This window comes from Canis aureus, chromosome X, assembly GCF_053574225.1.
Source record: "Canis aureus isolate CA01 chromosome X, VMU_Caureus_v.1.0, whole genome shotgun sequence".
Classification (NCBI taxonomy): Eukaryota; Metazoa; Chordata; class Mammalia; order Carnivora; family Canidae; genus Canis; species Canis aureus.
The window spans coordinates 94,864,088-94,891,773 of NC_135649.1; the positions used below are offsets into that span (position 1 = coordinate 94,864,088).

General features: G+C 34.2%; 1 protein-coding gene and 1 long non-coding RNA gene across 3 annotated transcripts; both read right to left on the reverse strand.

Moving 5' to 3' along the window:
- LOC144308017 (uncharacterized) lies at positions 1-27,686 on the reverse strand. 2 transcript variants are annotated; one of them, XR_013374659.1, is made up of 5 exons: positions 27,560-27,686; positions 27,135-27,237; positions 22,278-22,364; positions 890-952; positions 1-766 (listed from the first exon to the last, which is right to left on the reverse strand). It is a non-coding gene; the product is annotated as an uncharacterized LOC144308017 (long non-coding RNA). The 2 variants fall into 2 exon arrangements; XR_013374658.1 differs by having other exon boundaries at positions 1-952.
- On the reverse strand, positions 6,399-7,409 carry LOC144308269 (uncharacterized). Its single transcript, XM_077888589.1, has 3 exons — positions 7,382-7,409; positions 7,105-7,326; positions 6,399-6,778 (listed from the first exon to the last, which is right to left on the reverse strand). Exons 1-3 carry the CDS (start codon positions 7,407-7,409, stop codon positions 6,399-6,401), a joined length of 630 nt encoding a protein of 209 aa, XP_077744715.1.

A 27,686-nucleotide genomic window follows, 5' to 3' on the forward strand; every position in this document is an offset into this window, starting at 1 on the left:
ATTTTCATTTACTCAAATAGACATAATGGTTCTAAATAATTTCTTTTATTTGAAACAGTGTCTTTAAGAAGGCTTAACATTTTCATTATTTGGAGAAACATCTACCAAGCAATGGGAAAAATCCCTATATACTTAGTTTATAAAGAACAATGATTTTGGAAATTGAAAAGATGTTTGAAATGTACATTATTTCAGAAAAAAGGACAAAATAAAGAACAAATAAAAATCTCTTTAACTCTATGTCAATTTTGGTTTAGTTCTATACTTAGATTAATATACATTTTAATATATTGTGATATATAATTATATATGTGCACACTGGCATTTGATTTTATAAATTGAAAGCTTCTGCTGCCTTCTACAATTTAGATTTATTTTTAGCAACAGTTGAGTGTTTCCTATGTGACAAGCAGAGTTCTAAAAATCAACTTATGTTAAACCAAGGCAATAACTGATTCAAACAGGTCTCCAAAGAAAACAAAAGAAAGTGAAGTCAGCATAATGGAAGCATCTGACATTCCTTATATTTTTCTTCCCCCCCCCAAAAAAATAAAACTTCAATATCCATTCAAAATGCCTTTGTGGGAGCTATGGGATTTAATACCACATACCAAGAAACCTGGGAGAAGGCCTGCCTACCTGTGTGTTGGGTAATAGGCAGACAGATCTCAGTCACAGATGTGGAATCTGCAATGACTTATAAACTGGCACCAAACCCTCTCAGCCAAAGTCCAGGAGCCCTTGGGAAAAACTCTTAGACAATCACCTATGGACAAGAAAACCCTTCAAAAATCCAGGTTTCCAGAGGAAAAGTATCAGCACATTGCTAGAGCAAAAACATACAAGTTTGGACACACTGAAGTGGGTAAGAGAAATGGCTTGACTTTACCTGCATCACCCCTTGGTCAGCACAGCTTATGGGCAAGAAAGATCTCTTAGGCCATGGTTTCTCCTGCAGAGGAAAAGGAGAGTGTGTGCATAAGCACCTGGCTTCTGCCCTTGTGCAGGATACTGCCAAAAGAGCTTATTTCTTTTTCACCCTATCCAGAGTACTAAATTGTGAGCCACATAACTGGAGGGTGGAAAGAGGCTGTGAGAGAAGCAGATAGGACTCTCAGAAGGGATTTAAGGTACACAGATCCTACTAAATGCATCACAGACTTCATCAAGGAGCCCATCCATGGACAGGTGGGAATGCCTCACTTGCAGATCTCCCCTACTTCCCCAGCTGGCCCATAGGAACCACAGTGTCCTGTGTACCTTATGCACACCCCACGCCACCCTGTGATTGGCTCTCTGTGCAAGCTCCTGATGTGAGTGCTGAGAACAAGCTTTGACATATGGAAAAGCTGAAAGCTTGCCCAAATCTGCAGGCCAGGGAGGGAGAGACCATAAATGTGAGCTTTAGCTCCACCTTTGAGAAAAAAAGGGAGGCTGTCAGCACTTGGCCTGGAGCCTTGCAGGATACCAAGAAAGCATACAAGTTTAAGAATTCTGACACAATAGGGAGCAAAAAGCATGGAGCAGGTGTACCCATAGAAAGTCTGAGCCCCAGAATCTCTAGAGGGGCTGACAGAAATTATCTCTCTCCCAAAGGCAGATAGTAAAGACTTGAGGAGGTGACAGCTACTGCACATGGAAAGAACTTATCTTCTCCAGCCTGGAATTCAGACAGGGAAGGCTTTAGGTCTCCCATTCCTCTCTTTAAACTCCAGAAACACTTAAAGGGTCCTTTGTACCTGCCCACAAAAAATTGGGGAGCTGTGGGGGGATAACTGAAATACACATTTTGATGTGTACCAAATACACATTTGGTATCAAAAATAGCTGTTTTAAGAAAACTCAGTGAGCTACAAGAAAACACAGATAGACAATGTAAGGAAACCAGGAAAACAATACACAAAAAGAGAAGTTAAGCAAAGAGATAAAAATCATATAAAAGAACCACACAGAAATTCTGGAGCTGAAGAATACAACGAAATAAATGAAAAATGAAACATAGACCATCAAGATCAGGATGAATAAAGCAGAAGAAAGAATCTGTGAATTATAAGAAATTTTGAAACTATCCATTTAGAGGAGAGCAAAGAAAAAAGATCTATGGGATACCATCAAAGGTACCAATTTGAAAATTAATAGAGTTCCAGAAGGAGAAGAGAGGGAAAAGAGGTCAGGAAGATTATTTAAATAAATAATGGCTGAGAACTTGCAAAATGTGGGGAGAGATTTTGAAGCTCTTGCTGACTATAAAGCTCACAGTCAACAACAACAAAAAATCTGCCTAAGGAGATCCTTTCCAAGACATATTATAAATAAAATTGTCCAAAAAATCACAAGCAAAGAGAGAAATTTAAAAGCAGCAAGAAAAAAAAGCTTATGACTTACAAGGGAATACCCATAAGGCAATCAGCATATTTCTCAGTAGAAATTTTATAGGTCAGGAGAGAGTAGAATGGTATATCCAAAGTGCTGAAAGAAAAAAGCAGCCAGCCAAGAGTACTTTACTGTTAAAGCTGTCCTTCAGAAATGAAGGTGAATAAAGACCTTCCCAGGCAAACAAAAATTGAAGGAATTCATCACCACTAAACCCACTGTACAAAAAATGCTGAGAGTTCTCCAAGCTGAAATGACAGGATGCAAATTAGTAATATGAAAATATGAAAAATTTTAACACATGGGTAAAAGCAAGAATATGGTTAAATTCAGAATACTTTAACACCATAACATGGTGGAGTATTAACTACTTAAGTCTTATATAAGGCTAAAGAACAAGAGTCTTCTTTTTTAAGAACAAAAGTCTTAAAAGGTAAACTGTAACATCAAAGACATAAAAGAAACATTGTAGAAATAGAAAAACAATCCTAAAATTTATATGCAACCACAAAAGACCTGTAATAGTCAAATCAATCATGAAAAAGAACAACAAAGCTAGAGGCATCACACTCCCTGATTTCAAACTATATTACAAAGCTACAGTAATCAAAACGGTTTGGTACCATCATAAAAATAGACATGCAGACCAATGGAACAGAAGACAGGGGCTACATTTAAACTTCCACATATATGGCTAACTTATTATTTAACAAGAGAGCCAAGAATACTCAATGGAGAAAGGATAATCTCTTCAACAAATGGCACTGGGGAAAAATGCTAACTGTATGCCAAAAAAATGGAATTGGATCCCATCTTACACCACTCACAAAAATTAATTCAAAATGGATTAAAGACTTAAGATTTATGACCACATACCTTAAAACACCTAGGAAAAAACACAGAAAGGAAGCCCTTTGACATTGGTCTTTACAATAATTTTTTGAATCTGAAATCAAAAGCACAAACAGCAGAAAGCACAAACCAACAAATGGGACTATATCAAACTCAAATGCTTCTGCACAGCAAAAGAAGCAATCAGCAAAATGAAAAAGCAACCTACGGAATGAGAGAAAATATGTGTAAATCATATATCAGATAAGGGGTTAATATCCACAATATATGAAGAATTCATACAGCTCAGTAACAACAACAAAATGAACAATTTGATTAAAAAGTGGGTGGAGGGACTAAAAAGACATTTCTCCAGAGAACAAATGGCCAATAGGTACATGAAAAGATGATCAACATCACTAATCATCAGGGAAATGCAAATGAAAACCACAATTAGATATTAACTCACACCTATTAGAATGTCTATCATCAAGAATACAAGAGATAACAAGTGTTGATGAAGATGTGCAGAAAAGAGAATCCTTGTACACTGTTGGCTCAGCTACTATAGAAAACAATATGGAGGTTCCTCAAAAAATTAAAAATAGGTCAACTAAATCATCTAGCAATTCCACATCTTAGAATATACTCAAAGGAAATGAAAACAAGATATCAAGGGGATATATGCATTACCATGTTTATTGCAGCATTATTCCCAATAGCCAAAGATATGGAGAAAACTTAAGTGCCTATTAACAGATGAATGGGTAAAGAAGTTATATATATACATATATATGTATATATACATATAAATTATTAATATAACTTTTATATATATAATAAAATGTTATTCAGCTATGAGGAAGTAGTAAGCCCTGTCATTTGTGAGATGGATGGACCTTGAAGACATAATCAGACAGAGAAAGTGAGATAAATCAGACAGAGAAAGACGAATGCAGTACGGTATCACTTGTATGTGGAATCTAAGAAAAAGGCAACTTCATAAAACCAATAAAATGGTGGTTGCCAGGGCCTGGAGGATTGAGAGAGATATTGTTTGAATGTTACAAATTTGTAACTAGCAAATAAATAAGTCCTGGTGATCTAATGCACAGTATGGTGATTATTGACAACATTATATAATAAACACATCAAACTTGCTAAGAGACTAGATCTTATTTATATCTAGCACAAAAAAACCCCAAAGGGTAATTATGTAACATGATAAGGTGGTAGCTAATTCTATAACTGCAATCATATTTCAAAATATAAATGTGTCAAATTAACACATTGTATGCCTTAAACTACACATTGTTATATGCCAAATATATTTCAATAAACAAAAAATAAATGGGTTGAGTAAAGTGTAGTTTTTGTAGGCTATTGAAGTTTAGTTGTTAACAGTATAAACAAGACTTGTATCTTTAAAATGTTTTATGTAATCCTCCGGGTAACCACAAAGTAAAAATCTATAGTAGGTTCACAAAAGACAAAGTGGAGGGAATCAAAGTATACCAATACAGAAAATCATCAAATCACAAAGGAACATGGCAAAAGAGAAAAACATGGACAAGAGAACTACTAAACAACCAGAAAACAACAAGATGGTATTAGCAAGTTCTTATCTACCAATAATTACTTTAAATATAAATAGACTGAATTCTACCATCAAAAGACATAAAATAGCTGGATGAAAAAAACACAAGACCCAACTATATGCTATCTACCAGAAACTCACTTCAGCTTTAATGACACATATAAGTTTAAAGAAAAGGGATAGAAAAAGATATTACAAGAAAATAGAAACCAAAGAGGGCAGGGCAAATTATACTTACATCAGTCAAAATACACTTTAAGCCAAAAGCAGTAACAAGAAACAAAGAAGGTAATTATATAATGATAAAGAGGTCAATTTATCGAGAGGATGTAACAATTGTGAATTTATATGCACCCAACAGAGGAGCATCAAAATATATTAAGCAAATATTAACAGTTATGAAGAAAGAAATAGCTAATGATATAATACTAGTAGGGGGCTTCAAAACTCCACATTCAGCAATGAATAGGTCATCCAGACAGAAAATTAATAAGCAGACATTGAACTTGAACTATACTCTAAGTAAAACTAACAGATATAATATAGAACATTCCATACAACAGCAGCAGGATACACCTCTTCTCAAGTCCACATGGAACATTTTCAAGGATAGATCATATGATAGGTCAGAAAACAAGTCTTAATAAATTTAAGAAGATTGAAGTAATATTAAATTTTTATTTTTTGGTTTTGGGCAAACTAGTTAGTGTTCTGTAGTTGCTTAGCACACACTTAAATGGTATTTTTGGGAGAGAGGAAAGGGGAGGTTCCTGTAGATTCCAAGGAAATATCAGAAAGGCAAAATATGGCCAGAATTATCCATTTATTTTTTTTGGATTTACTGGGCAAAGAGCACTTTTCTTACATAAGCATCTGATCTCAGGTTTTTCGTACTGAGAACATTGAGATTTCAGTTTGAAGACACTCTGAAATCCTAAGAGTAGTATACTCCTACCATCCTCTAATAGCTAGCTTGTTTGTACAGGCAGAAGGATTTACCTCTCCATTTTAGATGGCTAGATGTTTGTGGAAGGTCTTAGAATTGTTTGCCCCATTTACTGGGAAAAATCAGATATAGAAAGTGGCCTTTTGGGACACTTTTATTTGGAAAATACACTAGTGCAGAAGTCAGGTCTTAACACATTTAACATTTGCTTGCCAAAAGCAGTGTCATAAAGTCAAGAAAGGTTAAACAAGTTTACTTTTTTCCCCTCACAAGGACATAAAAATAATGGTATGAGAACTTCACAGGAAATTTTAAAAAGGTAACACATTTTTTTCTTTTAATAGTCATTGGGTTTTTCTTTGTTTGTTTCCTTGTTTGTTTTTTTGAATGGGGATTTTGGTCCAAAGTTTTGTTTTTAATATCTGCTTCTGCCTCTGCCTCTATCAGATCAGCTTCCTCCACAGCCACCACCTCTCGGTGCTCTACAGCTTGAAGTGTTGTAGGAATCACATGGAGGAGGGTACTTCCTTTCCATAGAAGGGGGAAGCCCTCTTTCTTGTCTGCCATCCTAATCATTACCACTTGAGTAGAGATCACTTCAGCTGCCTGTCTTGCTTTCTGCCATATCCATCATATGAGCTGCTGTAATCATCACAGAGACTGCATCCACCATAAGATGGCAGGGGCCCTCTTGTAGGGGGACATCACATGAGTTACCATAAGTCTCATATGAATCTCTGTAGGAACCTCCACTTGGATGATCTGAATAGTTAGAATCAGGACCATAGCCATCTCTATCACTATAGCCTCTTGATGGGTAGTCATCATGTGAACTAGAATGACCAGAGTCACAGTAAATATAATCTCTTGGTGGTGGTGCTTAATCTTTTGTATCAGGAGAACTTGGGTAATCTGTGCTTGAAATACTGTCTTTAGTAGAATCCCCATCATCTCTTGGGGACTAATAAACATCTCTACAAGAGGGCAGGGGTTCCCTTCAAGGTGTGTCTCCATAACTATCTCTTCCATATTGCACCAGAGCCCTTCCTTCCATTCCACTGCTGCTGTGAACTGGTCCTGAAGAGGCAAATCTTTAGGAGGAAGACAGCCACTTTGTGGTGGTGGTCCCCTTTTTTATTGGAATTGGTCCCCTGGAATAATTTATGTTAAAATTTATAGAATAGCCACCATTATCCATGTGTCCCCTGCTTGAAAGAGGTCCCCCTGATTCCTCCCCTTCCTCCTCCTCCACCTCTGAGACCTCTTGGACGGCCTCTGCTTTTTGGAGGTAGAGGTGGTTCACATCTATCACTTTCAAATGATGGTTTAGTGGTTTGTTCTACCTTGATGGCTTTTCGGTCTAAGGACTTTCCATTCACATCTCTGGCTGCATCCTTAGCATCTGCTGGGCTTTCAAATGTGACAAAAGCAAATTCTCTTGATTTGTTGGTTTCATGATCTTTCATCAATATAACTTCTACTATTTTTCCATATTTGTCAAATACTGTTTCAAGGCATTTCTCAATTGTTTTTGTATTGAGGCCAACAATGAAGAGCTTTCCTGGGTGATCTGCTTCAACTATTTTTATACCCTGATAAGTGGTGATGACGGTTTTAAGCTCTTATGAACTTACCGGCAGGGGCTTCATAGCAGCTCAGCATGACAGAGAGCTGCTGTTCCAAGAACAGAACAGGGAGGCCATTAATGCTATTGTACAACAAGGGTGAACCTCATATCAAATTTTAATTTAATAAACTGACTACCTATTTGACTTTATGACATTGGTTTCAATAAGCAAAAGTTAAATGTCTTAAGACTTGACTTGTGTACTAGTGTTGCAATTTTCCAAGTAAAAGATGAAAACTCTCCTGTAACAGCATAGAAAAGTTCTGTTACATCAGAGGAGAAACCAAAAACATTTTGGCTCCAAATACAATACTGAACTTCATAGTTTTACTATACTTTATTTGATCAACAGGATATATGTGAGTATGCAAAATTCCATTAACTATGCTTACTCAATACTTATATCCATATTTCAAAGGAGAAATAACACTAATTTTACTGTTTTTGAAATAAATATAGAAAGAACTAAGCATATTTTTTATTGCAATATTCCTTTAAAAGTTAAATTTGTTAGGGTCTAGGTATAAAGATAACTACTTAATGTCACACTATCATTTTCTCATATGTACTGTAACATATAGATATAGATTATAGATGGAATGGCCAAAATACTCTTCAAAAATCATTGATTTTTATGCAGAAAAAAGTATGTTCAAACCTCAAACAAAATACTGGAAATGAAAATGGTCTGTCATATTATGGCAGCATTTGGTCATGTAAAGATATCAAGCTTTTCCTATTTATCAAGGTACCCAACACTTTTAGATAAATTTATTTTATATAAGTCAGTCAATGAGTAAATATTTCTCATAAGCCCTGTGGCATTTTTTCTTGTGGGTGAGGTTATGGCTTAATAAATAATTATATAAATTGCATTCTTTCAGGGTATTTAGGGCATAATTGGGGAGATTAGTTGGTATTCCATTGCTCAGGAAAGATATTTTTCTTTATTTTAAAAATGTAATATATGAAATGTACTATAATAACCAACAGCCAAGATGGCATCCAGTACTCCACATTTTAGATATTTATGCTCTTGTGTAGTTTCCTCCCCTATTCAATAGGTGTCTGATGGTGTATGACTTCAAAAGCTAGGTCATAAGAGGTATTATAGTTTCTACCTTGCTTTCTCTTCAATCACTTCTTCTGGGAGAAGCCAGCTGACACATGGTAATAAAACAAAACAAAACAAAACAAAACAAAACAAAACAACAAAAAAAATGAAGCAGCCCATGTAGGCCCAGCAAGAAGAATTCAGTAAGAAAGAACTGAGTCCTCCTTCCAAAATACAGCACTAAGCATGTGAGTGAGGCACCATAGATGCAGATTTTCTAGCTCTAGTCAATTCTTAAGATGTTGGCAGCCCTGGCTGACATGTGACCGAACATCATGAGATACCCTAAGCCAGATCCACCTGCTAAGTTGGTCTTGAATTTCTGCCCAGCTAAGGTCTGAGACAATGTGCATCAAAGATAAATAATATACCATAAAGAAGAATACACGTAACATATATGTTATTATAAAACTTAATAAATACCGTGATACCACCACCACCACCCAAATTTATAAAATCTGATATTATTAAATGGTTGCATCCATTTCTACTTGTTTGCCCCTATGTTAGTATAGGACTTTTAAATGACTACTGATTGGTATTATCTCATTTTCTAGCAGAATATGTGTCCCTCTCCAGCTTTTGTTTTCTCTTTTAAGAATAGCTTGACTATTTCTTTTGCCATTTCCTATATAGTTTGTTTTCAATTACCACAGCTCAGGGTCTCAGAATCCATGAAAGGCAATTAAGATATTTGTTTGAATTTCATTTCAGACAATTGGGTATTTGACACTGAATCTTCCTATCCCTTATTTCTATTTGTTTAGCTCTTTCAGTAAATTTTCATAATATTCCTCATACATGTTTCACATAAGTTTTGTTTTTTTTTTTCCTCAGGCACCCTACATAGCCATAAAATTCGCTCTTCATTCGCTTATTTCATTTAAATTTAATTCCTAATTTTCATTGGCTTAATTGCCCCAAAAGTAGGAACATAAATATCATTATTTAATTTTTTAAAAAAAACAAAAGCATTTATTCAACATTGTATTTTCTTAGCCAAAACATATTCCATGTGACTCATGCTTATTTTTTTTCCATAGATGAGCTTAAAATAATGTAATTTATGACATTCCTGATACATTGCTAAATATGATGGTAAAAATGTAGTAATAAAACTACATAAGCTAAATCAGAAGGAATCTGTAAAACTAATATGTAAAACATAATACAAAAAAACAGCATTTCACTGAATATGTTTTATATGCTTTATCATCTACTTCATATTATGCATTACATTTAGTTATTTACTACTGAAAAGGGAGACAAATACCATTTAGTCAACTTACTGGATATTACCTATAGAATATGCAGAATATTTTACTTAAGGAAAAAAATTGGTTCATTTATATAATAATTGCTCTGTGAAGAGTTAATAGTAGTCAATCTGAATTTCAATTCTATTTACAGACCAACCATGAATCTGTGGACCAGAGTACACATGAAACATTGTCTCATAAACTTTAAATTCGTGATAAAAGATTTTTAACACAATAAATATTGTGAAATTAACAAGAAGCTAAAGTGATTTCCTAAGACAAACTAGCTATGAAATCTAAACAAAAGATTCCTTAGTTTTTTACCTTTGAGTAATAGCTTTATAAAGATTCATTAAATAAATCCAAAGGTAAGTTTAATAAACTGCATTTTCCCCCATTATTTTTTTTTTCCTGAAAGAGAATGTGTGTGCATGTGGGTATGCACTGTGCAAGGAGGTTTGGGGAGAGGGAGAGAGAATCTTAAGTAGGCTCCATGAGCACAGAGCCTGATGTGGGGCTCAGTCTCACAACCCTGAGATCATGACCTGAGCCAAAATCAAGAGCCCAATGCTTAACTGACTGAGCCACCCAGGTGCCCCTCCCCAATTCTTCAAGCCAGTCATTCTTGAAAAATAATCTAGCAGAACCTCTCTTTTAATATCACAATAAAGGCTGAGGTTGGTACCAGAGTCTTCATTCTGAATCAGTCTGGGAGTGATCAAGAGACATTTCCTTTCCAGAATCCTCATAAGTGAATTTAAACACGTATGTGTGAGCACTATCTTTTCTTTCAGTTCTGCAATCTTTTCCTGTAGAGAGAACAATTGTGATTCTCCAACTCAGGTGTACTTACTATGGCTATTGTTTTTAAGAGCTAGGATACTAGAAGGAAGGTAGAAGTAACCTCTCAAAGCAATCAAGGAAGCATTGATGAATAAAAATGGGAACCAATGGGAAAGAATATAGGTCCTGGCTCTGAGTGAATTTTCAATGTCTTTGGGAAAGGAAAAATAATTTTCCCTCTACTCTTCTAGGTTCTTGGCTGATATCCTCCTGTAATAAAAAGATTAACAAGAGAAAAACAAAAAGTTTAATAGCATGTATACCTCATGTATGTATACATGGTAGAGACCCAGAAAAACTGAGTAATTTGTCTGAATCACCCAAGTCACATCTTAAATCTCATCTCCAGCTAAAAACAAAAGATGTTGTTTAAATTTAATTCCTAATTTTAAACTGGGGAGTCAGTTATGAGAGGCTACAAGGAAAAGGACAGTAAATAAGAGTAAGGTTGTTATGTAGATTTAAGTCACTGCCTTCTGAATCAGTTTCTAGAGATTTAGAGTCAACTTTCTCTTCTTGATACAGAGAAAGAGTAACCCTTACAAATGGAGATTTCTCTATAAATGTAAATATTTCTTACAAAAGAGTAAGTTCTACTCAGTTTTCAGAGCTTCACCTGTGTCTGCTGTTTCTTAAAAATAACTAGCTTAAAATAATCAATATGCCAAAGAGGAATATTTTGGGATGGTATATTTTGCTTTCTTTCAGTCCAATGTAAGGGAGTTTCCCAAAGAGGGCTATCCCTTATTCTTCCTGGAATGCAGCCAAGGTTTTGGCTCCCCAGACCCCAGTCCTGCAGGACCCAGTGGGTATCTCACTACCATCTGCTTTGTCCTGCCCCATGGAAGTTATAAAATAAAGTTTGACAATTACTTTGTTAGTCTCACAATCACAAAAATCACCCTGTTGCAACTTAGCATAGCCCCAAAAATAGTCTCTTAATAGCTGAAGGGCTACATTTTTATGTTTTTACATTTATTTTTTCCTTATGACTGAAGTAGAGAAATGAAACTGTAAGCTCTCTTACTGCTGGGGTGTCTAATTGAGAAGAGCCTCTTGTAATCTGAAATATTTTTCTATCTCCAAGGAGTATTAATGAATTAGGTTATATAGTCTCCAAAATTGATGGAGCTTTATTTTAATGGGTTTATGGAGATTTATAAATGTATCTATATCTAGCATTTCTAAAAGTGTACAGAAAATAAAGAAGCTGAAACTTTAAACATGCTAGCTTTTTAAGAGGAAAACATTTTTCTTTTTAAGATTTTATTTATTTATTTGGCAGAGAGAGAGAGAGAGAGAGAGAGCGAGCACAGAAGTAGGCAGAGTGGCAGGCAGAGAAAGGAGAAGCAGGCTCCTCACTGAGCAGAAAGCCCAACACAGGGCTTGATTCAGGACCCTGGGACCATGACCTGAGCCAAAGGCAGACCTTTAACCAACTGAGCCACCCAGGCACCCCAAAAATATTTTTTACAGAAACTGTGAGCATGTTTAGGTAAGAATCCAAGTTCACATTTTCAAAGTGAATCTCTGAACAAATGAGGCTGGTTTCAAAACAGTGTTATGACTTTTCTCAAATTTTTATAAGTATTAAGTATAATTTAATCAATGTATTATATTTTTATTATATTAAGTTTGTTTTTTCATGAAGAGACTAATAATTCTGAAATTCACAAACTTTTTATATTGGCTTATTGTTCAGGCGGTAAATTTTTTCTATACATTGATTAGGATTGTGAAAAATTTAAAACTATATTCATAATTCTGACAAAGTTCTTAGACAATAATAATTTAATGTAAAGTAATATGGACGTGTGTACATAACTTCCTAAGATTCTTATATGGATTCTGAGTTTTGCTCATCTGTTAATTGTTTTGTATGATAGGTGTTTACCTTGTGAAAAAGAAGTTAAATTGGTTAAGAGATATAGTTACTGTGGGTAACTGAAACTCTATTAAATTAATAATAGTAGAAAAGCACGGATGTGTGTGCAAGGTAATGGGATGTGTTTTATCCAAAAAAAAAAAAAAAAAAAAAAGAAGGAAAGAAAGAAAGAAGTTGGTAAAATAAGGTGTCTATTTCAAAAGACAAATCCTGGATAGAGAAAGTAGTGGAATTTTTGCAGTAAGGAAATTCAGTCTTTTAGTTTATATAATTGCAAATAATGGAACTCAAAAGAAAAATTGACATGTATTAACATTTTGACAAATTTTGCTCAATGTTGATGAGCTTATTCACAAGATAATTTATAAAGAAGAAGCTGTGAATCTTTTAGTTGGTTTTCTCTTTGTTAAAATGACAATTCATCTTACAGGTTTAAGTCTTAACAAGGAGGAATAAAAAGGTTACTCTTTGTGTAATCTGCTTAGAGAGCAGAATTCAGTATTTCACTCAAAAAATTTTCAGTGCTTTGTGTTGACTCTATCGAGTTCTAGAACAGCAGTCAGCAATCTTTTTTTTTTTTCTGTTAAATGCCATCTGTTAAATATCTTAGGCTTTGAGGACTATAAGGACTATAAGATCTGTCACAAGTACTCTGTCACTACAGTGGAAAAGCAGCCATAGACAATATATGGAAAGGGGGACATTTGCCACCATAAAATGTGTTTCTTTGGCATGTGGATTATTTTAGGTTGATTATAGCGAGGGAGAGAGATATAGAGAGAAAGATGAGGGGGTAGAAGGAGAGGGAGAGAGAGAATCTCAAGCAGGCTCCATGCCCAGGGCAGAGCCTGACATGTGGCTCGATCTCATAACCCTGAGAGCATAACTTATGCCGAAATCAAGAATTGGATGCTTAACGAACTGAGTCACTCAGGTGCCCATTAAGTTGATTATTGTTAAGAAACAGAAGACTCAAGAAGTTTTTCTTTTTTGTCTCTCCACTAACTGCCTAAAAGAATTTAGATAGAGGACCTGCTCCAGGACAGAGCTATCACCATAGATAATGACAGTATAATATGAATTAGGTGTGGTAGACAGGGAGAAACATAGCAAAGCATGTTTGCTAAAATTCCTCTCTGTGTCCCAATGTTTCTGTACAGCCCAGCAAACATTTGTTTACTAAACATTTACTCTTTTTCATTTTCTTTTGAATTATCTGCCTTCCTTTTGAATTCCCAGGCTCCTACCCCCTTCTCCTTAGTTCTGGATGGTGCATAAGTCTCAATTGCCTGACAGCTCCTGGGCCTTATATTCTTCCACAGTTCCCCTATGTACAGAATTAAATTAGGTGTGTCAATCTATCTCATGTTAATTTAATTATTATACCAGCCAAAAGAATCTTGAAAGGTAGAGAAAAATTTTTCCTCCCCAAGGGTATAAAGAATTAAGTGAAAAAAATTAAAAATTAAGTGTAGTTGTGTTCAATAATATTTATGAATATTGAAATTTCATATCCCACAAAATGTTGTCCCTAATTTAAATTTTATCAAACATTTGAAAATACAGAACTACTTTTAGCTTATGAACTGTACCCATGAACTCATGACTAGGCCTATGGGCCATCAGTTGTTAACCTCTGTTATAGATTATTAAAAACTAAAAGAAAAAAAAGAGTCTTCATTTTTAAAGAGCTGAAATTCTTACAACCATTTGTCACCTTCTTCTAGTTTATTTTAAAACATTATATTGACACTTGAATTAAATAGATAAGCAAATATTGTTTCTCAAGTGTCCATCATCTTATCTTTTTTTTTTAAGATTTTATTTATTTATTCATGAGAGACACAGAGAGAAAGAGAGAGGCAGAGACACAGGCAGAGGGAGAAGCAGGCTCCATGCAGGGAGACTGATGTGGGACTCGATCCCAGGACTCCAGGATCACGCCCTGAGCTGAAGGCGGCGCTAAACTCCTGAGCCACCAAGGCTGCCCTCATCTTATCTTAATCAAGTACCTAAATCTCCTTTGGTAACTGTTTTGATTTTGTCTTCCCTAGACCAGACCCTTAATTAAAAAAATTAAGATATCTTTACACATGAAAGTATCTTTGAAATTTCCCAGCAGGCCCTAGAAAATCACGAAGAATTCTTCTTTCTCCTAATTAACAACAAGAAAAAAGATACTATAAAAATTAAGATTATTTGGCTCAATTTATTTATTAATTAGCTCAATATATTTTTAGCAAGTAACCTCATAGCGTCTGGGTTCTAATCAAATAGTAAATAGCAAATGTAAACACAATTACAATAATAAGATGAATAAAATAAGAGATGAATAAAAAGAATAATTTAAAAAATAAGGAAACTCAACCTTACCTGAGTTAATTTTGCACATAAAATGACTTTAATATAAAAGTTTAAGAGATTTTACACTTCACAGCAAGGTCATGGGATTTGTCAATGTGCTCATTATTTATAATATTCAGTTATTATCCTCAAATGGCAATCAATTAGAATCTCATGAAATAGTATTGGGTTGTACTCCCTAATAGCTCACTTCCATTTTAATACTCTTGATTACTGTTATAAATTAACAACAGCCATTTATTCTCATCTATAGGTGAACTTTACTCTGATTTTTACTTGAAGACTCTAAGGATAGAACTCCTGTATTCAATAAAGAAGGTCAGTCAGTCTCTGTGACTCAAGGAAAGGACTACCAAATATCTTAATTATTGATATGTGAAAGAAAAGACTCTTGACTAAAGATTGCCAAGCTTATATCACTTAGAAATCTTTCTAACAGTACTGGAGGGCTGAATTAGGCTTCCTAAGATTATTTCAGAACAAGATGATTTCATTGGAGGCAGACTGCTGATCCATGGTCCAAGGAAACAAGAATTAATTACTTGGACTGAAAAAAACTTATGAGAAAATGTTAATAGTGTTTATTTGTTTGGAGTATTGTTGATGTTGTTTTAATATTCTACTGATGAATATACAAGGAATCACTTTTTCTTCCTTGTAGATCTCTTACCCTCAATTTAAAGTTTTTTATTTTTTTATAAATAGAAATGAAGCATTTTAAAAGGGAATATAATTCTCAATAAAGTTTTATAATTCAGAAACAAATATTTTTAGAGTTTCCTTATTTTTGTGGTAAAGTTATTTTCATTATTTCAATAAGGATATGTCTCCATTTTACCTCAAATTGTAAAAGTTGATTGTTCAACCAAAGACATTCTGTGGTGTTACATTTAGGAATGAATCACTTTTCATCAGGTACAACAAGCTTACCATTAAAGAACAAAGGCACTGCTGCCTACAGAACCTTCATAAGAGACTGGCTTGGTACCTAGCTTACAAGGCTTCAGCCTCACAAGTGATAAAGTAACTTCCTGACAGGCCAAAAACCTTAGCATATTTTGGGGAACTTGAGGAAAGGGGAATTTACTAATTCTATGGATACAACAGTAAAATCTATGGGAGAAATTTTCCTGGCCTTAACTTCCTAGCCTAGACTTTACAGAATCTTTTAAATGGTTCTATCTTGGATTCTTTAACAAACTTTACAAACAAAAGGTCAGTATCTGTTAAATGCTACATGATCAAGAAAGCTTATGGGGTTATTTAACACCTCTTATTGCATTTGTGAAAATAAATAATCTAAACTATAATAAGGCCAACCTTTTTTTCCTGATCGATATTTAGAGATTATTTATGGCCCAAACAGGGAATGCTATGGACTGAATGATTGTGTCCTCCTAAAATTCATATGTTGAAACCCTAATCCCCAAAGTAATGGTATTTGGAGATGAGACCCATGGATCACAATTAGGTCATGAAGGTGGAGCACTCATGAATAGAATTAGGGCCTTTATAAGAAGAAACATGAGGGATATAATCTCTCTGCTTTTGCGACATGAAGACACAGCAAGAAGACGGCCAACTGCAAACCAGGAAAGGGTCCTCATGAGAACCCATTCATGCTGACACCTTGATGTTGGTCTTCCAGACCTTCATAATTGTGAGAAATAAATGTTTTAGCTACCTAGTATTTTATTTGCTATACTGGCCTGACCTAAGACAGAGAGATTCTTAAGAAAATTATTAAAACTGGACAAAAAAGGCAGAAAAGGTGGGAGGTGTGTCTTTTCAATGTTATTCTAATATTGTTTAATAAATTCAACCTAGGATTATATAATTTTCTAGGAGAATGTACTTGTGTTTACATTTGCTATTTACTATTTGATTAGAACCCAGACACTATGAGGTTACTTGCTAAAAATACAAGTCTCTCTCTGATAGAAAAGATAATCCTGATGGTTATGGTTTGACTATCCCATAGGACAATAATGAGTTTTGTATCTAACCTAGCAGCCTTACTTTTAAACATTTTAGATATTTTCTTGTTTGACTGTATAAACTCCTTTTCATGAAATATCTTGGAGTCAGTTTTACCATCTTAGTGGTTTTCCTCATTAGTTAATGAGTTCAATAAAATGTTTATTATATTTGTGTAAGTCATTTTTAACTTTTTAAAAGTCATACTTTGACCCATATAAGGTATTCATGCTTATAGAATCTTGAATTTTAATATAAATAGAAGAATTCATAAATAGAAGCCTTCTCATAAGGCTTCAATATCATATAGAAGAAAATAAGACCAAAATTTAGTTTCCTTTTACTCTGAGTTTTTTTTTAATTTTCTGATGTAGACTTTAAATTAATTAGATGTGTATCCTATAATAGCAAAGAGGATGACAGACATTCTGAATGCAGATTAAATGGTCTTAATGTCATGAACCAGAAATTTGTCTCTAGAAATAACTGATCCTATTTTCCAATTACTTTCAGAAATGACAGAATAATAGCAAATCTGCCAAAACCAAAATTGTTTTTGGTAGATATTTTCCAAAGGTCATATTGTGAATACTAATGAAGCCAATGCAGCAATTTGTTTAGTTATTTCAACGTATATTTAGTAGCTCACTCAAACCTCACAAGCCCCTGAGAAATGTTGTTGCACAAAAATCAGAATTTCTTCCCCCCACAGGAGCAATACTGAAATTTTCCTTTGGCCAAGGTGGATCACTAAATACACTTGCACTTATAACTTTCTTGTGTAAAGTATGTATACTGTATACCATAAGATGGAACTCTGGGGTCTTTATCAACCATTTGCTATGGCATGTGAACTAATGGCAAATGTGAACTAATTTTCGTAAGAAAAAAGCTGAACTAGTCTACAAGCAAAATTATCTGGAGGTGAGAAAATATGTTGTCTTTTCATCTGGGTGAGAATAAGGTCCTTTGCTATCTTAATTTGAATACTCACACAACCCGCCCCAGTGTGTAGTCCTTAAACTGACCAACAATTATCAACATATAACATATACCTTACTGTTATGTTCATTTTCTCTTCCTTACTAATGTATAAACTTCATGATACCAGAGATTTTTGTCTGTATTCTCTTTTCCTGCTATAAACCTATCAGTTAATAAAAGTGCCTGGTAATAGTAACTGCTCAATACATATATATTACATAAATTGAATGAAGTAGATGAATGAATGAATGGATGGGACTTACTGAAGTCCATTTAATACTATGATAATATAAGAAAAATGTTTTTTCTTGGAGTGGGAGAGAGAAAGAGGGGGGATAGGAGAGGGAGAGAGAATCTTAATCAGGCTCCATGCCCAGTGCAGAGCACATGTGGAGCCCAATCTCATAACACTGAGATCATGATCTGAGTCAAAATCAAGAGTCTGATGTTTAACTGACTGAGCCACTCAGGCACCCCAATATGAGAAATTTTTAAACAGATCCAAGTATCTCCCATTTGATGTTCCCTTTTATTATATAATGAGATTCATATGTTCTGAATTTAAATTTTTATGTTAGATTCACCTTAGATTTTTATTTTGCTTTAGCAAAGCTTAATGTTTAATAAATGAGAGAAATTGTCATCCTCTGTAATTATTATAGATTACATATTACCATCCTACAAATTCAATAACTTATAAAGTTTTTTCTTTTCATTGTGGTACTTTTCTTGTATATTTTTATAGGTCCTCTCCAATTCCGTTGCTAATCAGACAAAGTATAAATTAAAAATAAATATCACTTACATCTAACCCATGAAAAAACATTTTTAAAACTCTAAAATGATTGTTAAAATATTATTCATATACCTATTCTATCAAAACCCTTCAGAAAACAAAGTAAGTTAATAAGAAATACTTCTTTCTACTTTGTATCAGTGAACAATTATGAATTTTGAATAATTAAATAATTCTTACAAAACTGTTACATACATTTAAGTTAATTATTATAGCAATGAAAGGTTTTTTTTCTTTTAGGATATGTGCTATAACAGCATTGGTAAGAGAAGTGCAACATTTTATTTTGAGAAAAATATAATCAAAGGCAGGTAGTGTAGAAAAATCATTAAATATATGTAAAAATTACATTCTAACTTCTAGGGGGCTTTGCCTTCTATGTAGTAAGTTCAAATAAAAAATTACCAGCACAAAAGTAAGTTATGAGGTTGTAATAATTCACCATCAATTTACATTGATCAAATATACTCATTTTCCCACAAATGCTAACTAATCAGTGTATAGTTGATTAAATGAAACAAAAGATCTGGCATTGCCTATGAATATATATTTTGTCATCTACAGTACATTTAACATTCTAATTGCTATTTTGAACTGTAAATATAAAAATAAAAATATTATTGGAGTTTTAAATTTAGTTGAAAGTACTATAAAAGAAAAAATTCAAATACTGATAGGTGGTCTAAACACAACATTTATTTGTGTACCCAAATAGTTTTTGTAAGTTAGTCTCTAGAATCAGTAATAATTTTCTCCTTAAGAATGCTACAGATATTTAGCAGGGATTTTCAAGTTACGATGGCAGATAATGACCACTAGTTTTCCCTCCAACCATTGGAATATACATGAAATCTTCCAAAAAGTTGCAAAATTTTAACAGGATTGGAAACTAAGAATCTTTAATCTTCAAGGCTCAAAGAAGTATTTTTATTTACTAAAGCATAAGTAAGCTCATGAGGCAGAATACAGTATAGACAACAGAAATAAGGAGGGACCATAAAAACTTCCAGTCATCTATCTGTTAAATTAATTAACTCTCCCCCTCAAAAAAGATAGGTATATCATCTGTCTTCCCCAATCTGCCCCATTTATGCCTCTCATTTTACAATCAGTACCATTCTGAGTTGAGAGAACTATGAGAATGGTGTCCTTTGGAGCATGTAGTTATTTATCACCTCTGCTGAGAGGTGAAAATAATTTCTAAGACTATCTAGAAACAGATCTCAACCTCATGGGCATACAACCAGGCAGTGAGACCAAGATATGCTTCTTTAGACCAGAAAACTCAAACATTACAAACAGCATTACGTTACAAAAAGAAAACTTACAATTACAAAAGAGCAACAATAAAAACTATTTTGCACCAGGTGCTGCATGGCTGATCAGTTCTCTTTGTTTTGCAAATAAAGAAAATAATTTTAATAGTCATTTCATAGTTATTATAAGAAAGGAGAATTCACTTAGACCTGAAACTGACATAACAACAGCTAAAATTTTATATCTTCTATTTCATAGATGTCACAAATCACAAAAACAACAACAATTAGAAAACAAAATAAAAACCCAATCTTTAGGAGAAAAATGTACCATATGAGTAGAAACTAGTTTTAAGAAACTGATATTACATTCTCAGTAAGAGCGTTTAAATCTATGTGAAAACATAAGACACCATGATCGAAATTGAGTTGATATCAAAGTCAGGAGGAAAGGAATAGAGAGTTCAGTGAGACAAGGCAACATGGCAAAGATTTAATACTGTAGACTGAATTTCAGTTAGTCGAAAACAATGAAGCATAGTGATGGTGTTGCAGAAACTTAATCCATCCTGTGGAGGACAAATGTAGGACACTTTCCCTGAACACAGTATAACAAAAAAAGGGGGAAGACAATCACAAACTACAGGATAAGACATGGGGAAGACAGAATGAGAAAATTTATTTTCCCAAGGAGGAAATCAAAACCAAAGGGTAATGAAAGAAAATCAATAGAAGATATAATTTAAGAAAACATTATACAACTGAAGAAAGTTTTGGCTTATAAGACAAAGTGCTTACCTAGAAAAATACCTCAGCTTATCCTAGTGAATTTGTAAAACATTTCAAGAAAAAATTAATAATTCTAAAATCAAGGAGGCAGAAAATCAGTCTTACTCTAAGGAATAAAAAATGACCTTTGAAACTTCTGCAATAATAAATGCAGAAGAGAGTAGAGTAGAATCCACAGTATTTTGAGAAAGAAAGTAAAAAATATTTATATGCTAGGTGGTTTGTCAGTTATGTTATGTGCAAAGAGCAGAGAAAGTAACTACCCATGTTCTCTTAAAAGAAGCACCTGAAGATATATTCTAGTCAGCACAAATATAGATTAATTGAGTCATAAAATAGTTAATGATAGCTATATGTAGTACCATTATTACAGACGACACTATGTTAGGCACTAAGGACAAAAATTTCACATAGTACTAGAAGGTGATACTTGTACTTACACATTGCTAGAGAGAGAATCAGGAGATATGACCCAGAGACGGAATCAAAAAGGATCCCTGAGAAAGTTTTCATTATGTTGAGAACTAAAGAATGGTAGTAGTAATCAGAGTCATTGGGATGAAGGGTAGGTATTTTCAAATATTCTGCAAAGAAAGTAACCAAGACACGGATATGGAACTGAAAGAAGCCACTGTGGCTACAGAGGAGAGAAGCGGATCATAGTGCCACATGATGCATATGTAGTAGTAGGGACCAGAATATGCATGGCCTTATAGGCCATATTAAAATTTTTGGTCTTTATATGAAAATCATGGGAAAACTATTGACTGATTTAAGGTAAGAGTGTGTGTGTGTGTTTTGTCTGTGTGTGAGGTACATGTTCAAATTTACATGTTTGAAAGTTCACACTGGAATTTAGGGATAGATTAAAAGGGGACAATTTGGATATAGGGAAGCTATCTATGACACCATTTTATTTGGGCACCTCCAGAGATGAAGAATTAGAGTGGTGGTGATGGAGATAGAGAAAGTACCCATCTTAATGATATACCAGACTGAAAACTAGGTTTTTGATGTGTGCAATTGATTGGACATTAATAGTCTTTCATTAAGCTAAAATATTGTAGAAGATGGGGGTTCGGTGTTGGGGAGAATGTTCCATGTACAGGGTGGGGGGAAATTTTAAGTGTGAGTATCCTTTGGGACATTTAAAAGAAAATCTCAGATTTCAAGAAAGCAGTTGAGTCTGGGTTTCTGAGGAGAGTTCTCAGACAGAAATACAAGTCTGAGAGTCATCACAAGTGGGATTTATTAAAAACGTTGAAACTGGATAAGACAGAGAAAAGAGCTCACAAATATACAAGCCTGGTAAAGATGAACTGATACTAAGCCCTGAAAGAAGTTAAAATTAAACTAAGAATAAATATTTTTATAAACATAATTTTTAAAAAGGATTCCTAAGAGAATATATTTAATAAATGACTTTAATAAGATAAGAGTTTTCTTTCTCATTTAAAATAAGTTACATGTGTATGCAATCCAGGACTCAATTGGCACTTCCAAAGTTACCATCATCCTTAGCAAGTAATTTTGATTCTCAAGTTCTCTGGCTCCAAGATTCCTGCTATAGCCCTACTTCATGTCCTTATTCTAAGCAGGAAAAGGAAGAAGAATGTAGAATATCCAGAAGACTTACCTGATTTATGCTTCAACTCTTTGCTCACTCTTGGTTGCAATGTCACTAGGAAATGTAGTTTTGGGCTGAACACATGAAATGTGCTTTCTGTTAGTAAAGAAGAAAATAGACACTTAGGGAGGCAACTGTGGGAAATCACTCTTATACACTATTGTTTATGGTTTATATTATTACAGACTTTCTGAATGAAATTTTGGCAAACTTTATTCAAATATTTAAATTTTATATACTTCTGATGAAGTGTTTTCATTTTTAGGAAGCCATTGTAATTAAACAGATAAATTCTGTCTCACCAAGCAGATTTGGGAAGTTTACAGCTATGGTCATCCTGGTATTTAGATTGGAAACAATCCAAATGTCAAGAAAACCAGTCAAAGTTGTAGGTTCTGGATATCAACTAATTAAGTCTTGAGTGGGGCATGGGATGTAGTTGTGCCCTTTAAGATAAGTGAAACTGGAGTCCCTGGTCCCATTATTTTAATTATAAAGCTTCAGTAATTATATCAAACTTGAATCTTTCTCTTAAGTTTTGATATCTTATACTCTGGTCAGCTTTCCCAAAGTAATCTATTCTTTCACTCTCACTTGTCCAATGCTCTGTAGCCTGGTGCCAATTAAACACTATATATCGATCTAGTCTGTTATCAGTATTGAAAACAAGTAAGCTTTATCATCATCCAATTATATTTAGTTTTGTCATTTGGAGATTTCATGTCGTAGTCAGTGAGGAATATGATATTTGGTCCATTCTTCATCTTTCATAAGCCATTTGAAATTTCTTTCTTCCCATATATGGTGGGAAATCACCAGCTATAATCAGGATCTTAATTTTCTATAGGATCTTAATTTTCCTAAACAATTTGGCTTGCATAACAAATATTGAGAAAAGTATAAATTACTCTTCATAAATCATATTTTTTAATTTTAATTTTTATTTATTCGTGAGAGACACACAGAGAGAGGCAGAGACACAGGCAGAGAGAGAAGCAGGCTCCTCACAGGGAGCCTGACGCAGGACTCGATCCCCAGATGGGGATCACACCCTGAGCCAAAAGCAGATGCTCACCCGGTGAACCACCCAGGAATCCCCATAAGAAGATAATTAACAGAAAAAAGAACATTATATACATTATACTCCCTTATTATTAAAATTAACTACTGAATTAAGTTAAAATTACTATATCACCTTTCATTTGTATTATAACTTTCTTGTTAAATTTCATATTAAATTTTCTTTTTATGATTATAACTAAAGATCATGCTTTTATTTACAGACTCAACTTGTTCAAAATAATTATAGTACTATTTTCCCTCTTATGCATCTATCATCAAAGCTTAAACAATGAGAATCTTTTTTAGCTGAATTCATATAATCCTTGCACTATCCCAGTTACCTTTGAAATCTTCCTCATTTGGGGGGAGTCATAATATGTTCCAGGTCACAAGATCAGCTATTGTCTAAGAAGTGCTATTTCTTTTTTACAAAGAAAGAGAAAACCTTTTAGAAAGTAAGTTCTGGGCATTGGGGGCTGTGTATCAGATTTTTGCATATGACTAAGTCGGGTAGATAGGATGAGATTAGTGTTGGTTCAAACTCTAGCTAGAATGAGAAACGTTATTACTTTAAAAAGGCCACAAGCTCACAATATTTCTAGTTTCATGTTATATCTTATTTATTTATTTATTTGAGAGAGAGAGAGCATGAGTAGGGTGAGGGGCAGAGGGAGAAGCAGATTCCCTGCTGAGCAGGGAGCCCAATGTGGGACTCAAATCTGGGATTCCCAGGATCATGGCCTGAGCCAAAGGCAGATATTTAACCAACCGAGCCACCCAGGCACCCCTGTATCTTTTTTTTTTTTTTTGATGTGAGGTCGAGTTTATCAGTAACACACACACTTAAATCATTAATCTTTCTCTACAGTTTTAAATATGTCCTTTTTTTTACAATTCTTATGCCTCATGGACTTCCATTTTAGAGTTACTTCATTATCTTTCACTATTGGTTACAGTAAGAAAAAGAAATGTTCTCTAATGTGTTTGTTCTTTTAAATCATCTTATTGCTAGGTAGTGAAATATATAGAAATAAAAGTGCATTTTATTTTCATAATATAGAAATGAAGTAAGTTCTAGTTAATCAGAGATTGAAGAGATTATTTTTAAAGTAAAATGTTAAAGTGTGTGCCATTAAAATTGTGTTTTGTAACATATATACCAATTTATATTCTAAGTTTAAAAAACTCATTCTATGTAGTTATTTTTAGCAAATAATTAGTGGCACCTTTTTGTGTGCTGTTATGAAGCATAGCATTTGTTATTTTGTAGATCTCAATAATCCTTGTGCAAATATGAAATGTAAATACATAATTAGCTAATTTATTAATCACTCATTTAAAATACTTATTATGTACTCTATGTCAAACATTCTTCAAGGTCTAGGGATGCAATAATAAACAAGATACTTACATCTTTCTCCTCCTCTAAGTCACAAAAACAGTTGAGAAAACATCCAGTTAAATAAATGATTATAATGTAGCTTGATGAATGTAACAGTAGGAGAAACTACAATTTTATGTAAGCCTATTGCAATGGTACAGTGATGGTCTTCTTGAGGATGCCACATTTAGGTTAAGAAATAGAGAATGAATAGGACTTAGCCAGACAGAGGATGAAGGTTGCATAGTGGAAGCGGTGGCCTTCCAGAGTGAATTTCATCTAATTTTAGGAGTTAGATATTAGGGACGCCTGGGTGGCTCAGCGGTTGAGCATCTGCCTTCAGGCCAGGGTGTGACCCTGGAGTCCTAGGATCAAGCCCCACATCGGGCTCCCTGCATGGAGCCTGCTTCTCTTTCTGCCTGTGTCTCTGCCCCTCTCTCTCTCTGTCTTTCATGAATAAATAAAATCTTTAAAAAAAAAAAGGAGTTAGACATTGTCCAAAGGGCAAAAGTAAGTCATTGAAGGTACTTAGGTAGTAAATAATCAGATTTGCATTTTTAGAAATATTACTTAGCCTGGAAATTTGGAACTGTAAAGGGACAGGGCTAGAAGAAACAGAACAATTAGGAAACTTTCAGAACTGCAGTAAGGGATGATAATGGCTTAGAACAGAGTGGGGCAAATGATGATAGACAGAAGGTATAGAAAATAACCCCTATCCAAATCATAAAAAAAGGCCTGTTGAATTTAATATAAAAATGTTTCCAGAATCTGGTCATTGCTCACCATCTGCCTTGCCACCACCCTGGTACAAGCCAACAACACATCTCAACTCAATTATTGCAATACCCTCTTAACTAGAGTTGCCAGAATTAGCCAATAAAAATTTAACTGGAAACTCTACTTTTAGCTGCTCTCCACCTCTGTCTCTTCTCCCATGTCAGTCTCTTCTCAACATGGCAGCCGAAGTCTGTTATACAAATAAAATCTTGAAAATCTCTAAAAACTCCAACTGGTCACTATGTATTACATATATTTGCGGTGCTGCGTTTAATTTGCTAATATTGGTAGGATCTTTGCATTTATGTTGTTAATAAGTGCTTTAGTCATCAGCTTCTCTTTCTCTTTCTGTCTGCCATGGCCAGGTTTTGCTATTGAGGTTAAAGTTTCATCATTAAGTGAATTAGGGAGTAATCTATTTTTTTCTGTATTCTCTGAAAATGTGTGTATATAATTTAATTTATCCTTTTTTTGCAATTTGGTAGGATTTGGCTGAAAACCACTTAGCCCTTGTTTGTTATTGTTTTACATTTTTCAATACTGATTCAATTTATTTGTGATAAGACAATGTTTTTTGAGTCAGTTTTTATAACAATTATTTTCCAGGAAATTGGCTATTTTCTCTACATTTTCAAGCTCATTGTCATAAAATTCTTCATTGCTTTTTCTTCCTGTAGTCTGAGTTTTATCTTTACTTATTGTTTGTCTCTTTCCTCTTTCATATTGTTTATATGTGCTGCTGTTCTTAATTTTACTAGTGTTTTTATTTATGTTTTAAAAATAATCAACTTTTATCTTGTTGATTCTATTTGTATTTGCTTTGAATTTTACAAATTTCCTTTTTCTTGAATTTCATCAATTTCTGATCTTATATTATTTCCTAACTTCTATATTTTTTAGTTTATTGTGTTTTCATATACTATTCTGTTTTGTGTTTAAAATTCTCCTGTATTTTCTTATTTGTCAAAATTTCATGTAACTGTGAGACCTAGATGTCCACTTGATTCAGTTTATTTTATTTCATATTATTTTATTTTATTTTGGCAAGAATATTTCATAAGTAGTGTTGTGCAAGTCTCATTGATTGTTTCACGTTATGTATGAATTTCCTGAATAATGAGCTGCTTGCCTAAGTAAAATCTCAAGAGATGAACAAGAAGGATTAAGTATAATTATGTTATTAAGTGTAATTACCAATTTTAATAGATTTTCTACATCTCAGTATTTATTCTTTTTGAACCTCAGATTGTCCTATCTGTGGCTAATGGAAGTCTCTTCACCTTGCCTCCTGTGTCCTTTCTAGTCTGTGAGAGAGTTTAGGTATAGGATTTCAGAAATGACAAGAGAACTAGGCTCACCTTGGATATTTTTTATCACAGCTTGGAATCAGATATATCTTCAAGGAGCTCTGGTAGTTCTTTTCAGTGGAAAATAATATTTGGAAATTTTACCTGGGTGGTAAGTTTGCATTTTCTACCAGGCTATCCCAGTTTTGGGGGCACTTTAGTAGAGACCTAAGAGATATGCATTCGTTTTAAAAAGAAAAAAAAATAGATTCTACCTTTCCCGGCTACTCAGAGAAGAGTCCATATAGCATTGTCCTAGGTTCCTGTCAGAAAGGGAAATGTTCACTATGTCTGTACCTTGTGACTTCTTGAAAATGAAGACGGAGAATGTCCTTAAATTCCTTGCAGCAGAAACGCACTTAGGTGTCACCAACCTTGACTTCCAAATGAAACAGGACATCTACAAAAGAAAAAGTGATGGCATCTACATCATAAATCTGAAGAGAACCTGAGAGAACCTTCTTTTGGCAGTTGTTCATGCCACTGTTGCCACTGAAAATCCAGCTGATGTCAGTATCCTAACCTTCAGGAATACTGGCCAGTGGGCTGTGCTTTAAGTTGTAGTTGCCAGCAGGGCCATGTCTATTGCTGGCCACTTGGCTCCTAGAAACTTCACTAATCAGATTCAGGCGGCTTTCAGGGAGCTGTGACTTCCAGAAGTTACTATATCCCAGGGCTGACCTCTAGCCTCTTACAGAGGTGTGGTAAGTTAATTTGCCTACCGTTGGTCTGTATTACACAGATTCTCCTTTGGGCTACGTGGACTTGGTCACCTCACACAGCACACACGCCCTCTCAGCAGATCAGACGCAGTGGATTCTGGCCTGGAGATTCTGCGCATGCGCAGCA